Raw genomic sequence first — 15,640 nt, 5'->3', positions numbered from 1 at the left:
GTTGGATCTTGACTGTAGTGTCTCATGTAGTCTATCTAGGCTGGTCTTAAATATGCTTACCCAGCTAAGGCTGACCTTGAACTCCCGACTCCACCTCCTGAGTGCTGGGATAACAGGTGTGAGCCATCACGCCTGGCTACAGAGTGTAGTATTTCAATGACTTCCTAACCTGTCTCTCAAGACCATGGAACACGTCTTCCCGAGAACAGGGGATAAGAATGTCTGTGAAGCTGGGGAGAGAGCAGCAGCAGGCAACAGCAGAATCCGTGAGAATAAGCAAGATGTCTCAGGGAGAAACTGAAGACACCATCAATATTTCAAAGCAGACGGAGAGCAGGGTGGGAAAAGAGAGCCAGGGGCAATCAGGGAGAGACAAGAAGTCACCGTGCAGAAGACAGAAACCAGCTGTGTCCATACTGGCAGGGTGCTCTGGCAACCGGGCATCGAGGAAGTCACAGGAGATTTCACAGCAGGGTGCAGTGAGGACATGACGTAGAAAAAACTCAAATCCTATTTCAAGATATTTTGTTATGGGGCCAGTTAGTGCAGGACTCTTGCATATTAGAAATATAAGCTATAGAAAATGTTCCATGGTGGGACAAAGACTTGATGTCATAAAAAAAAAAGGTAAAAAATTATTATTACTTTGAAGTTATTTTGATATCTATTAAACTTCTTACTGAAACAAGATGGTTTTTAAAATCTATGTCGCTAACTACACGACACCACGGACTGCGTGAGTGATGGAAGATGTGTGTATATGTGGTTCACGGTTCTGGGGAGCTGATGGGGAGGCTCAGTAATTGAGCCTGGTGATGCCCTCCTTGTTGGCACAGAGAAGTTAAGCAGCTTGGTAGAGTCGCACAGCTGACAAGCGGAGGAGAGCATTGAGCCTGAGTTGTGAACGCCCACCCTCTGGCTGCAAAACGCTTGCCATCCTGCGGAAAACCAAGACATCCAGTGGAACGCGTGGACTCTGCGCCCAGCAGCGGCGGTGGGCGCAGCCGAGGGGACGTCTTGTAGCAGACGTCGCTTCTTACCGGGGTGTAAGGTAGTAAGGGAACCCCGGCCCCGGACTGATCGAGACCCCCCGACCCGGGAACCCTACCGCGGGGGGAAAAGGGCTTCCGAAGCACGCTCCGCCGCAGGGGGGCGCCCCTGGCTGGCCGCTGCTTGGCTAGTGGTCCCCGCCACAGGGCGCGTCGCCTTCAAGAAGATGTCGCTGTCCGGCGGGGAGCGCCCAGCTTGGCCAGGGACTCGCCTGTCCTGGTTGCTATGCTGCAGCGCCCTGTTGTCCCCAGCTGCCGGCTACGTGATCGTGAGCTCGGTGTCCTGGGCTGTCACCAACGAGGTAGACGAGGATCTGGACAGTGCGTCCACCGAGGAGGCGCTGCCCGCGCTGCTGGAGGACTCGAGCAGCATCTGGCAGCAGAGCTTCCCGGCCTCGGCGCACAAGGAGGACACGCACCTGCGGCCTCGGGGCTCCGCCCGCGCCAGGCCCGCACCGGCCGCGCGTGGCATGTTCTCCTACCGGCGGGAGAGCGGTTCATCTGAGGCATCCCCCGGCCCCAGGGTGCATGCAGGCACCGCCCGCTCCTTAGCCCACGCTAGCTCCTGGGGCTGTCTGGCCACCATGTCCACCCACGAAAAGGTAAGCCAGAGGTCGGGACGCGGGGGGCGGTGCGCTTCTCCCTTCCAGGACGCAGGGCGACTCAGGTTTCACAGGTTCATAGACCGTAAAAGCCCAGTGAATAACGGAACCAGAGTGTGCATGGGTCGGTCCATCCGGTCAAGTGCGTGTGAGTGGGGAGGAAGGCGACACTGGGAAACGGTCTGGTGGTTAGTGACTGAATCCCTGTATTAAGATGGCCAAAGGGATGATCAGATAAACAGCGACAAGCTGGAAACCTGGACTGCAAACTGGATCGCCTTTGGAATCACAGATGAGGCACATCCAGCTCCTGCAGGCTCTGATAGTCCTGCAGACAGACTCTGGCACCGCCTCCCACGCCAAGTGGGTGTGGAAGAAGAACACCATCCGGTAGACATTTACACTTAAAAAAAAAATGGAACTCGGGTTTTTTAGAAAGACGACTTAGGTAGGCAAAGGTTAACGACTGGAGGAGCTGTTTCAGCTGCAACTAGTCTCTTTCCAGCCACAAAACTGTATTCACATTTTAGCCTGCTTCCTCCCATCCAGAATGGCAGGGAGAGGTGCCGAGGCTCTGTATTCCATAAGAAGAGCCTCCAGAAAGCTTCTAGTCCTTATTGGTAAGCAGAGATGTGGTCCTAGCTCCTGTTTAATCTTGCAGGGCAGGGCTAACATCTTTGTTACATATCACACCATGTGGGCGTCCCGTTCTTGCCACAGTTCTGGGTCTCACTAACCCCAGCTTGGCCAACACATCCCGCTTTCCCACCTATAAAATTAAGAAATTCGGTGGGCAGGGTTTTTGTTTGTTTTTTATCTTCTTAAAAAAATTATCTAATGACAATTTTATCCTAATAATGGCAGTGATCTTGTCCTCTTTCAACATCTGAATCTTAAGCCAGTTCTGTATTCCCAGGGTTCAAACAGTTTTTACACGTCTAACATGTACCTTAATAGAATACAGACTTTAAATATGAAGCTAATCTTTAGGTTTACAACAAATCATTTCAGACAATTAAAAATCTACTGCCTGCAGCTAGGGAAGTGGCTCAGCTGCAGAATGGCTGAGAATCTGTGTTATTCAACCTCCAGAACCCCTGTTCTTTTGTTTGCTTGTTTGTTCTCTTTTTTAAAGTGCCAAGCAGGGTAGCGCTAATTTATGATCACAGTGCTGAGTCGGTTGAGACAGGTGGATCTTTAAGGCTTGCTGGCAAGCTAGCCTAGCCTATCTCGGGAGTCCCAGGCCTGGACCCTGAAGAAAGACACTAGGAGGCTAGGAGGTTGACCTCTGACCTCCATGAATACACACTATGCATAAGCACCACACACTCAGGCACACACAAAACACAAAACAAAGAAGCCCGGTGCCAGTCAGGCTTGGCAGCCCATGCCTACAGTCCCAGCCCTAACACAGCTAAGGCAGGAGAATTGTGAGTTCAGAGCCAACTCTAGATACTTATCTAGGCCCTGCCTCACAGAACCAGGTACAGCCCAACAAGAAAAGGCATCCACGGTCCTTGCGGTGAAGCTGTTTTGACCTCCAACAGCTCTTCTGTTGGCTTCCTTAGTTAGGCCTTTCCCCTTCCAATGTTGACTTTGAATCCAAACAGTAAATTCAGAGAACATTTGCATGAACTGCTGAGCGGTTCATGATAGCCTGGAAATAGAATCTGTGGGTGATGTAATAGTACCATTTGGAGAACTCGTTAATGTTTCATATTTCTGAATTACTAAAGCCCTTCCTTTCAGAATCTTGCCCACCACGTCGGGTGCTCGGAACACAATGGCGGCTTCACGAACAGGAGGGTTCTTTGTAAGGGACAAAGCAGAGGTGGCAGAGTTTGGGAAAAACTAAGACTTAAACACTTTAATTTAAGGCCACGTAAACATGGCATGGAGCCCTCCCTCATCCACGAGGTGAACACAGGCAAAGATCAGTAGATCAGGCTTCTGTGACTTCCATTTATGCTGAGGTGGTATCTAACATTTTCCCATAACTTGTTCAGTCATATAAAGAAAAGTAATTGACCATAATATAACATACAACGGATAGATGAAGAAATGTTGCCCCAGCTGAAGCGATTGGAAGCGTTCTTGTCATTCCAAAGACCAATCAGTTTGTTAAAATTAATTAAATTCTTCTATTCCCCCAAAGTTGAAAAAGGACGAAGAGGTGTGGAATGCAGTAGTTATCTAAGGGGAGCTTGTGGGAGAGACAGCACTGTCTTCTTCTCTAGAGTCCTCTCTCTTCAATAAAATGGCTACATTAGTTGTGTGGAGTCTGCATCCCGAATAACCCTTTAGCTTCCAGACGGATGCACTTCCCTGCACAACCCCACCCCATCCCCAGAGAAATTCTGAAAGCATCACTAGTTTGAGTTGCTTAAATTGGGACCTCGGAGCCTAAATATTCTCCCTGTGAATCCACTGCAGTACGCAAATGGTCCGAGCAAGGTCCCAGCTGGAAACACGGAGTTTGCTCCCAGCTTGTTACTCGTAGCTCTGCCACCACAACATTGTCTTTGTTACTGTTGTGTTTGTTAGATCCGAGGAGTGCCCTTTGGGAGCTGCCTGGCCATCAGTGATGGCCCTGTCCACAACAGCACAGGGATCCCTTTCTTCTACATGACAGCCAAGGACCCTGCCGTGGCTGACCTGATGAAGAACCCCACAGCCTCGTTGATGCTGCCCGAGTCCGAGGGAGAGTTTTGCAGGTAGAGAAGGGAGGGTTTGTTCTTAGGGGTTTGGGCAGAGGTGGAAAGTGGATTGTAAATTGACATCCTTCTTCTTAGAGTTCCACTGCAGACCGAGCAGTGTGATTTGGAGCAAGCTACCTCACGTGTATTCATCTGTAAAATGGGAGGGTGCATGAGTTTTGACTTTCACTGGGGTGGGTAATATATCCAATGAGCCTGTTATAAATAGAAATCGTTGTCTGCTGGAATGTGTGGGCTGCACTTAGCCTAGCTCACATCCCTGCTTAGTGTCGCCTGCCTTAGCTTCCCTCAGAGTGGCAGCGTTGACCTCAGGTGGACCAAGCCTTCCAACAAAGAGCTTATTTGCTAATAAGAGTTTGACAGTGTACTTTGTTGAATCCTGAACTCAAAGGGAAAACACAGAGGCCTCTCTGTACCCACAGCTTAGAAAAAGAGCAAATTTCACAGTGCACAGCTTGCTGAACATATATCACTTTGAAACCGGTGTAAAGATGAAAACTCAGAAGCCGAACAGTCACAAGTTGGTATGCACAGTCATTCCTACCCTACAGAGTGTTTTGGAGCCTTGGACATGGGTGTCTTCTTTAACACAAAATGTTTGAGACTGGTTTTCATGGAGCCCAGGCTGGCCTTGAACCTAACTTGTAGGCAAGGATGTACCACATTGGTTAATAGAGCACTGGGGAATTAAACCCAGGACCTATGGATAGCAGATGAGCATGCTACCATCTAAGCTATGTCCCCAACCCATGGTTCCTCATCTAACATCCAGAAGGGCACAGTGGGCTGGGGGCTGGAAGGTGACCCAATAGAAGTTTGTCTCCCTGGGATGTTCAAAGCTGGAGCCTATTGTTTTTTTCAATCCATTTATAGCCCCTCTCCCCCCAAGGGACGTGTGTGGTACAAGCCAACATCCTTTAATGCAATTTCTCAAAAACCCTCAAGAAGAAAAGACTTCTGAAGACATTTAAGCAAAAAATAGAGCATCCATTCATTCCAACACTGTCATCTAAATTCAAGATGCAAACCCCCAAATCACTTGCTGCCAGGGAGACCCTGCTCTGAGATCCTGTGGCAGTCTAGAGATTAACAATCATCACAGGGTGGCCTGGAAGAAAGGGTAGATTATGCCTGGGCATCTACTACCTCATCTGCAAACATGGAGGTGATTGAGAGCAGGAACTGGCTCCCTCTCACCTCTGAAGCTCTGCCCTCTACGCACAACACAGAGAACAAGCAGCCATCCTGTTTGTTCTCATGGAAACCAATTACAGCAATAACGGGGTGCCTGGGAAAGCCCTAGCCATCCCCTCTCCCACCATTTATCCTCAGCCACAGAGGCTCAAACTGCAGGACTTCCACTGTTCCCCACCAGGTTATGACCGGAAGCCAGGGAAATAGAATTCTTTTGTCACGGAATGGTCTCCCTGTTCTTAGCAAGCTTGTTGCGACTAGAGATATATTCCCAGGAGGATTTCCTAAATTCTGTGTCCTAAAAGCAGTCATGCTGGAACGCGTTGCTCCCAGAACCCAGAGTGCACCTGCTCTGGAAGACAAGCCACAGGGTTCAGTTCTAGGAGCAATGTGCAGCCTCATTTGGCTGCACAAGATTTGCCTACCAGCAGGCCCCAGGTGGACAAACGTGTACAGAGACTGAAGATCAGATTGTTGAGAGAACAATCTTCATAAGCTGGAGGAGGGCAGTGTCTCAGAGTAGCTGCCTCCAGCCACTTGCCCTTAGCTGCATACCATGTGTGCGGTCTGTCTTTCTGTGTCTGTGTATCTGTGTGTCTCTCTGTGTGTGTCTGTGTATATCTGTGTGTGTTTTTCTGTGCACATTAGTTTGTATGTGTGTGTATGTGTGTCTGGGTATATGTGTGTCTGTGTGAGTTTGGTTGTCTTGGTGTATGTGTGTGTGTGTGTGTGTGTGTGTGTGTGTGTGTGTATGTATGTATGTATGTACCTCTGTATGTGTCTCTGTATGTGTCTGTATATATGTGTGCATGTGCACAAACATCTGTGTACCATGCTGAATAAGAAATGAGACAGCATCTAGCCAGAAGTGATATCTCCAGGGTCAAGGGCACACCTCTGTTCCCTACCTACATGCAGAAATAGCCACACCTACTGGCCCCTGTGTCTAGAATCTCTTCATGGAACTGTTCCCTGGAACTGTCAATCCCTAGCACTACTTAAACTTCTGAAGTGTTGAAACATGGTATAAATTAAATTTGCTTTAGCAAGGGTGAGACTTCCAAGCAGATGTTCTGAAATGAGGCTATAACTTCCTGTGTATGACTTAAGCCCAGATGTGAGGTTCACGTTCAGGGCTCCTAAAACCTAGAACGTTAGAAGCATCGAGTATAGGACTTAGTAAATCAAAGCCTGCATCAAAAGAGAGACAAGTGCCAGAACCCCCAGATAAGCAGGGAGCTCCTTGGGGGTCGCCTGATCAGAGAGAGGCATCTGGTAGAAGATATTGCCAGAATCGCATCCCAGACAAGAACTCTGTAGAGTTTAGAAAGACTAACACGAGGACTCCTGCCTGTTTCCAGGACCTGGAGAGATCACTGGTGAGACCAGGATTTGTTGTCAAGTGTGTCATAGCAATTCTACGGACTGGGGAGGGGACTCAGAAACCTCCAGCTGATGGTGAAGATCATGAAGGTACCGGTCACTTGTGTTCAAAGAAACAGCCTTGCCTTACGCTGTGAAGAAGCATCCTGTGGGCTGAACCTTGTAGCCATGCTGTTTGCCCATTTGGTGTGTGCTCTGCTCAGAGTCTTCTGTGGCTATGTGCAGGGGGAGAGTGTAGATCTTTTGGGGGATACATCCCAGGGTCCCCACAGGCCTAGACGAGCCAGCAGAAGAGGGACCACAAGCCAAGTTAGGAAGAGAAGGGTTTAGAAACCATCCCCCGTGGCTCCTTGGGCATCCTTGGGTCTGCAGTTCTTTGTCTGCTGGTCTACCTATGTCTTTACCAGGGTACACCCGGACTCCCACAGGCTCCGTGCCGGTACAGTTTGGTGAGCTCCGTCTTCACCAATGGGACACACAAGCCAAGAGGAGAAGGTCCTCGGCAAACAGTGCCGAGCACAAGAAGGACGAACTTTAAGACTGTCACAAGAGCAGACTGAACAGGTCTCTGTAGATTCAGAACTTTGATAAAGCTGCATAGAAAATACATGTGCTTATTAGGCAGGGCATGGCTCGATACATCAGTCAACTTTGTGTGGCTGTCACAGCATACCCGAGGCTTGATGGTGTGTAAAGAAAAGGTTTTTGTTTCACACGTCTAGAGACTCACAGTATAGTGTTAGCCTGTGCTCCTCTCTGTGAGGACCACCCTGGCTTCACCACCCCAGAGCAACTGGCAGGTGCAGAGGAAAGATGAAATCACAGGGCAGGAAGCAAGAAGGATTGGGCTAGCCTGTATGAAAGACACGCAGTCCAGGTGTTTTATTGACAAGCTGGAAGCCTACATTGGACAGGTTTGGGAGCTATTTTAACTTATACCCCAGTCCTGGGTACTTGCTGTTTCTCCGGGCCATGTGCTCTTGGTCCATCTCCTCCCATGGAGGTTTCTTCCTCTCTTTCTGTCCTTTCTCCCTCTTCCCCCACTGCCCCCCCCCCACCTGTGACTGACCAGCCAGGTGACTGAAAACCCGCCTACCTCTATCTACTGCCCAATCACAGGCTGTAGCTTTCTGTTGACCAATTAACTTGGGAGGCCAGGTTACAGGGCATCACTTGGTGTACCTGAGGCTCTCTCTTTTCCTCACAGTCAGGGCAGCCAGATCTTGGGGGAAGTATTTAGCATTTGAATACATAGCATCACCAGACCAACCCTCCCCCACACTTTTTTTTTTTTTTTTAGAATTGGTAGGACATTGGTCTGAGATGGTTGTGAGCTACCAGTCAGTGCTCTTAACCGCTGAGCCATCTTTCCAGCCCCCACTTTTTTTTTAAAATAAATAAATAAATAAATAAAACCGCTCCTGGTATAACTAGATCACTGAGAGACTAGCAATGATCCTTCCCAAGGGTGATGCCCCTATGACCTTGCACCAAATCCCACCTTTTAAAGATTCTGCTCTCTCAATACAGCTTCACTGGGACTAAGCACACGAACCTTTGGGGACCTGTTCAAACCACAGGCAAACAGGAGCAAACCACCAGATCCTCTCACATATCCAACTTTTCTCTGGGAACACTGACTACATCCGACTACAGCTGGTCTCCCCGTTCACTCTTCATCTTGAGTTACTGGCCACTCCGATCCTGCCATCCCTCTGCTAAACCCTACCATGAGGCAAATCAGCAGAACCCCCATGGGGCCCTGAATGGCCAGGCATTTGCTCCTTCTCGGAACAGATCATGATGCCTGCTGCTTCGCTTTGCCAACTCTCTTAATATTTTATTTATATCCAGGTTTATCAAATTAAAAGTCCGACCTGAAGGCTCTTTGTGATCAAAGCTCTCAGAAGTTCTTTGGCAGGTAGCTACAAAACACTTTCCACTTAGTGGCCCCTGTGGCATATCACGCAAAATGGTATTCCGGTCCATTAGCTGGCTGTGTATTAAAAGGTTCCATCCAGAGGTTGGAGAGATGGCTCGGCCGTTAATGGTACCTACTGCTCTTGCAGAAGACCTGAGTTTGGTTCCCAGCCCCATGGTGGGCAGTTCACAGCCATCTGTCACACCAGCTTCAGGGGATCCCAATGTTCTCTTCTAGCCTCCACAGGTACTGGTGTACATATGGTATACTCTCACACATATAAATAAAATTATTTTTTTTTTGTAAAAGTTAAATCCAAGTGGAAATGAGTGAAGGAGATTGAGGATCCAGGTTCCAGAGACTCAGGAAATGTAACCATGAAGAGAACATTGCTCATGGTATTTGTCTAACTAAAGGAGGGAGAAGCTGGTGTCTTGAGAGATAAAAACACATGCTTCTTCCTTCCTGTGAGACAGAGTTTTGGCGGCCCAGAAGGAGTCTTGATATTGTTAGATATATTGTTTTCTTTACATGTATGTCTATGAGAGTATGGGCACTTGTGTGTGGGCAGGTGCACATGCCTAACCATGTAAAGGCCAGGAGAGGGTGACAGATCCCTCAGAGACAGCATTACAGGGAACTGTGGGATACCTGCTTCTTACCAGGGTGCTGGCATCCAAGCTTCCCTCACATCCATGCCTTGGCTCTTAACTACCGAGCTATCTCTCCATCCTGGCTAAGAGTTTTTAAGTGAACGTGTAAAATGAGTTTGTATTGTGCCACCTCACCTAGTCAGATGTTTTGCTGATTGGTTGTGGTTGTGGTTGTTGTGGTTGCTCTTGTTGTTTCTCTATTGCTTAATGACCTAGTAAAGTTACTAAGGTCAGCGGGGTGGAACTGTCCTGGCCAGGGCATACTGATTTAAATGTTTCACCTGCTCTTCAAAATCGACATCCAGGTTTGAGAGATGGTTGGGTGGTTAAGACTACAGGCTGTTCTTGCAGAGGATCCAGGATTGATGGATTCTCTGCACCAACATGGCAGCTCACAAGTGTGTAACTCCAGTCCCAAGGAATCAGATGCCCTCTACTGGCCTCTTCAGCTACTGCATGCATGCGGTACACATACATGCAGGCAAAAACACTTATACCTATAAAAATACATAAACCTATTTAAGATGACAGTCGGTACTAGATAAGTGGCACTAGACTAGCCATTTGATGCATCCTTATGGCCAAAATAGTTGCTGCTGGGATAGACTTAAGTGTTCAGACTTCCCTTGGCATGTAGGAGAATGTGGGGGTTGAATCTGAGAGGTCTTTGAGTCTGTGGTTGAGTAGGCCTTGCAGTAGGGAATCCTGTGTAAGAACAGTCACCTAGGGTGCCGTGTATCATATGACAGGTCTGCCCTTCTGTGGGGGCTCCATCCACAGATTCAGTCAATTACAGAAAAAAAAAATAATATGTCTACACAGAGCATAAACTGACATTTTCTAGCTTTTATCTCCTGAACAGTTCAGTACAGCCATTCTTTGCACAGTATTTATATCAAATAGGTGTTATAAGAAAACGAGATGATTTAAAGTCTGTGGGAAAGTGTGGGATGATATGCAAATATTACTACTAAAATACTTCGATTTTAGTAAGCCAGCAAGATAGCTAAGCAGGTACGGGTGCCTGAAGCTAAGACTTAAGACCTAAGGTTGATCCCTGGGAGTCATGAGGCATGGAGAACCAGCTCCCCCAAATTTTCCTCTTACATCCGTACATGTGCTATAACATGCATATACATGTATATGCTACATAACATGTAATATAATACTTCTACTTTATAGAGGGCATTAGGCACCTGCAGATTTTGGCATCCAAGGGGCATTCTGAGCAAAATTCCCCAGGAGTCCCAAGAGATAACTGTGTGTATATTCTACAAAGGTTGTAAACTGTAAAGTGCAAGCTCCCAAAACTTGAGAGAAGAAGGCCTGTCAATTACATGGAGGGCAGAGACAAAAGAACATATTAATGATAGCCGTATCCCTCCCTCAGTCCACCTTAGGAAATACAATCAATTTAAGCCTAATGCTTCTGGAAGATGAAGACAAGCGTGAGTCTAAAATTCATGCTGCCAACAAAGGCCTGGGAATAACCATAATTTGGCCCATACAGTAGCTCATGTCCACTGTAAATGGAAATTAAAGTGAGAGTCTGGCAAAACGAAGAAATACTGAATGAGTTCACATACAGGTGGAATCTAAGGAAGTTCAACTCATGAAAGCAAAAAATAGACTATGCTTCCCTAGAGCCAGGGAAGAGGGGAGTGGGGCACAGGACACTCCTTCGCAGGAAGAGGGCTTGGGGCTCAAAAGCTCAGCAGGGTTCAGCAGGCATACGCTAAGTCAATTGTGGCAATCATCACACAACGTGTGCCCACAGTGCACTCAGTCTGACTTTGATAATGAAGTATTTGAAGTGGAAGGATTCAGTCTGAGGAGCAGCAAGGGAGGAGGGGTCTCCACTTGTCAGCCATCTCGGCCCACACATATGTCTTTATTAATAATCATTAGTTTATTTCAAGCGCTTTATCTAATTAGTCTGTTTACATTCAGGCGCTGCAGGTTTCTTCATTTAATTAATCAAATGAATTAGGGCTGGGAATCTATTTCCCAGCCCAGGTTAAGATGGCAAATTGAAAAAGACTCCATCTTCAAGAGATCCTGGTAACCAGCAGTCCTTCATGCACATACACGCACATAGGCGTGGGTAGGTGCCCAACTCCCTGTCCAGTCAGCCCATACATGCACATAGGTGTGGGTAGGTGCCCAACTCCCTGTCCAGTCAGCCCATACACGCACATAGGCGTGGGTAGGTGCCCAACTCCCTGTCCAGTCAGCCCATACATGCACATAGGCGTGGGTAGGTGCCCAACCTCCAGGGAAACTTACACTCAGACACTAGACTTGGCTGTGTGAAAACTTAATTGGTGGTGACCCTCAATGACAGCATCTCAGAAGCAAAGATTCTGTTGTAGCTTCTCCCTTTCTCTAGTACGCAGACTTGAACTGTGGCCTTCAGCACTGTATCTTACTAATGAACAGGCTAGCAAGCCCTCTGGACCAGGAAGGGCCTTTTATTGATTTATGTTCTCCTGGATGGTAATGGGTCCGTTTTCATTTTGATGACTGGGATATCCATGAAACCAAAAGAGTTAATGAATGCTTTTCTTAAAGTCAAAACAAATTGAAGGGAGATTTGACAAATGCTCGGAGAGCTTGACTCGATCATCAACAAGGTTTCAGAGACTTTTCGCCTCTCCCCCAAAGGGTCTTGATAAAAAAAAAAAAAGAGGGGGGGTGTCACAGATGCTACCAGGGCTCAGAGCCCCCTCAATCCTTACTGAGCAGAAACAACTGAGTTAGTAGGTGCCGAATTTAATGATTCCCTTGTGAGATGTAAAGAGAGGTTCTAGAAATAACAGTGACCAATGGGCCACTGTGGCCCCTTCATCATAACATGGTGTGTGTGTGTGTGTGTGTGTGTGTGTGTGTGTGTGTGTGTGTGTGTGTGTGTGTCCTCTATCTCTCTTTACATTTTTTGCTGTTCCCAGAATCCACCTCTCTCTGCCTGCCAACCCTGGAATTGCAGGCACGGGTAGGGGTGGCTATGCCTTGTTTTCATGTATATTTCCCTTAATTGTTCTTACAAGAATAAAATATGGAGCAAGGTGGTTAGTATACTCCTGTAATCCCAGCACTTGGGAGGCTGAGGCAGGAGGATTTCCACAAGTTGAGCTAAATAGTCAACACTAGACCAGTCAGGGCTGCACAGCAAGACCCTGCTTCAGAGAACAAAAACACACAAGAGAATAAATGTGAATAACTGGGGTAAGCCTCCACTCAGCTTGATACTCTTGGCTAGCTCCACCGGCTCTTTGAAAGGCTTCCTCTCGATTCAGCAGCTCCTAGCTGAGCTCCATCAGGTGAACGTGTTGTAAGCACCTGCAGGCAGCAACTAAGGTAATGACTGCGGCAGAACTGCAGCCATCAGAGATGTGACAGGTGTTTCAAAGCACAGGGCCCAGCCCTAATCAGACCTGGGAGCCGAATCCAAATTCTCTTTCCTAGTTCTCATTCACGCCTCTTGAAAGCAGTTGATAAATCCTTTAAATAAGTGGGGTGTGGGTGTGGGTGTGGGTGTGTGCATGCATGTATGTATGTGTATGTGTGTGCACGCACAGATCCACTTCTCATTTGCCTGAGCATTTCTGTCGACCTCTGGTTCACAAACATTGTTGGAAAGGTCTCCATCTTAAACAGGAATGGCTTAAATATGAAGCAAGGTAGTAACACCCATATATGTAGATACTTCACAAAACACTTAGCTTGCTAGGGTGGATGAGAATGTTATCAAAGGCCCCAAGCCCCATAGATGTCTCTATGGACTTATCTGCTCTGGACATTTAACTAACTTATTTATTTATTCTGGGTATCATATAAATGGAAGTCATAATGTGTGATATTTCGTGAGTGACTTTTTTAAAAAAAACAACCCTATCTTTATATTTTCAAGGATCATTATTTTATGTTTATTAATAATCCATTCCTTTTAGTGGCCAAATAGCTTCCCATTGTTCAACTGCATCATGCTTGGCTGTTTCTACCCATCTCTGAGGGCTTTGGTGAACATTTGTCCCCAAGCTACAGAAATCAGGAATACTGTTGCTGTGCGTATTCATGTCCAGTTTCTGGGCAGACATACACGTCCAGTCTTTTTGGGGTGTAATGGGAGTAGAATTGTTAGATCACATGCTAATTCCATGATCAACTCTTTAAGAACCTGCCAACCTTTCTTCCTGAGTGTTCACACCAGCAGCAATATTTGAGGGTCTGGTTCCTCCATATCCTGAGCCATCTGGTTATTGTCTGTCTTTTTGATTCAGTCTGTCCAGTTGTAGGGGTAACATCGAGCAGCGATTTGATGTGCAGTCCTGAGGGCTGTGGTATTGACTATTCTGTTGTGGATTGATTGGCCATCTATCCTCTTCTTGGGAGAGCTGTGTTATTTACCATTTTATTATTGAATTCTAGGGTTCCTACTATAGTCTAGATATGATCCTTCTCAGACATTTGTAGGAATATTTTCTCCTCTGCTTATATCCCATTTTTTCCCTTCGGTCATTGCAAGAAATACAAAATTGCTAAATATTCAATATTAACATCCTAATTGCAATTGCACATACTCTTGGTCAATGGCAATGTCTTTGGTTTTTTTTTTTTTTTTCTGGTGCTAGGGTTAGAAACAACTTTTCACATACTAGGTAAGTGCTCTGCTTCTATATCATAGCCCTAGCACTAAATTGTTTTCTCATTTTATAAAATTTATTTGAGAGAGAGAGAGGGAGAGAGAGAGAAAGAGAGAGAAAGAGAGGGAGAGAGAGAAAGAGAGAGAGAGAGAGAGAGAAGAGAAGAGAGAGAGAGAGAGAGAGCAGGTGTAGATTAGAAGCCTGCCAGGCTGGAATTCAGATATCTTCACACCAGGCTTCTAAGGAAATGACATTACAGATACACATCACCACACATGGTGTGAAGCCTTCGCTTCTATAGGTTGGGCCTTTCCCATCAAATTAAGAGATAACTAATATTCCTAAGATAATACTGGAGAATAAATTACCTAGAGTGTAGGTAATAAAATGTCTGAGTACGAAAACAGACTTTGGCTAGGGACACGCAAGGCCCCATGCTCAATTTCCAGGACACACACACACACACACACACACACATACCCCTATAAAAACTGGATTTTAATTAATCAGATTCAAAAGATTTTGTGAGGGAAAATTCTTACTCCAATAAAAAAAATAGGTAGGATAATAAAACTGAATTAAACCTTAATTGGATTTATAATATACTCAATTACACACCTATTAAGCATATTATCTACAAAGCAACATATTAAATATATAATTGAAACAAGATCTTTTCCTTCAAGTGATAGTTACTGAGCACTTAGGGTATGCTTGACCTGCCTGGATAAGATGTAAAGACCCTGGCTGTTTCCTGAGTGCTTGGCACTGGAGAGTAGACTCAAGACAGCAAGTTCTGACACATGCCCATGTGTGGAACCCCCTAGGAGGTAAACCCATGCCTCTCCACAACAGGGTAGATGAGCAGCCCTAGAACTCAGACACGGTACCCCAAAGCATAGGACTTTGGAATGCCAAGTGCTTCAAATTAAGCAGCCTCAGACCTACAGACTGAGGCTGGGTGTAGCTCAGGAGCAGAGCGCTTGCTCGGAGCACAGGAAGTCCTCAGAGTCTGGAGAGACAGATGCCTCTTGGCTGGCAAAAAGACAGAGACTACAGCTGCCTTCTTTCCTTTAAGATGGCAGGCAGTTCCTTCCAACTTTCTGCTGCACACCTCTAAGCCAGGGGAAGCATAGGACTTGTAGTTCAGTGAGCAATACAGAGGCTCATTATTAAAGATGCCCATGTCACCCATGTTAGACCAGGGACAACTCCAGTCTACTATGATGCAAAGCCACTCTGAAAGCTCCATAGGTCTAAGAACACCTTTCCTGGGAGCTGTTCTAATTCTGAGAGAAGCTAAGGAGCCATGGGTGATCTGAGGTAGCCAAGATCTCTGAAGCCAGACCTGCCTGCCCAGGACAGGTTTGACTGCATTGGCAGAATGGGCAAGAATTAGGTGTCTCAGGAGTGTTGTCTCGGTGGAATCCCATCAGGGTCTGTACTGTTGCCAGACAGCCAGGCAGGTAGGGAACCAC

At 46.8% G+C, this 15,640-nt stretch overlaps 1 protein-coding gene across 1 annotated transcript in view; it reads left to right on the top strand.

Annotated features, from left to right (window-relative positions):
* The first annotated feature begins 692 nt into the window (after positions 1–692).
* Positions 693–15,640, top strand: part of Creg2 (cellular repressor of E1A stimulated genes 2) — a 36,752-nt gene continuing 21,804 nt past the window's right edge. The window contains exons 1-2 of the mRNA XM_031367293.1: positions 693–1,651; positions 4,196–4,365. Coding sequence (XP_031223153.1) covers positions 1,217–1,651; positions 4,196–4,365 — 605 coding nt within the window. The 5' untranslated portion in view covers positions 693–1,216. The remainder of the gene's footprint in view (positions 1,652–4,195; positions 4,366–15,640) is intronic.

This window comes from Mastomys coucha, unplaced genomic scaffold, assembly GCF_008632895.1.
Source record: "Mastomys coucha isolate ucsf_1 unplaced genomic scaffold, UCSF_Mcou_1 pScaffold14, whole genome shotgun sequence".
Classification (NCBI taxonomy): Eukaryota; Metazoa; Chordata; class Mammalia; order Rodentia; family Muridae; genus Mastomys; species Mastomys coucha.
The sequence above is the reverse complement of the archived record's forward strand: the minus strand, read 5'-3'. Positions and strand labels throughout refer to the sequence as shown.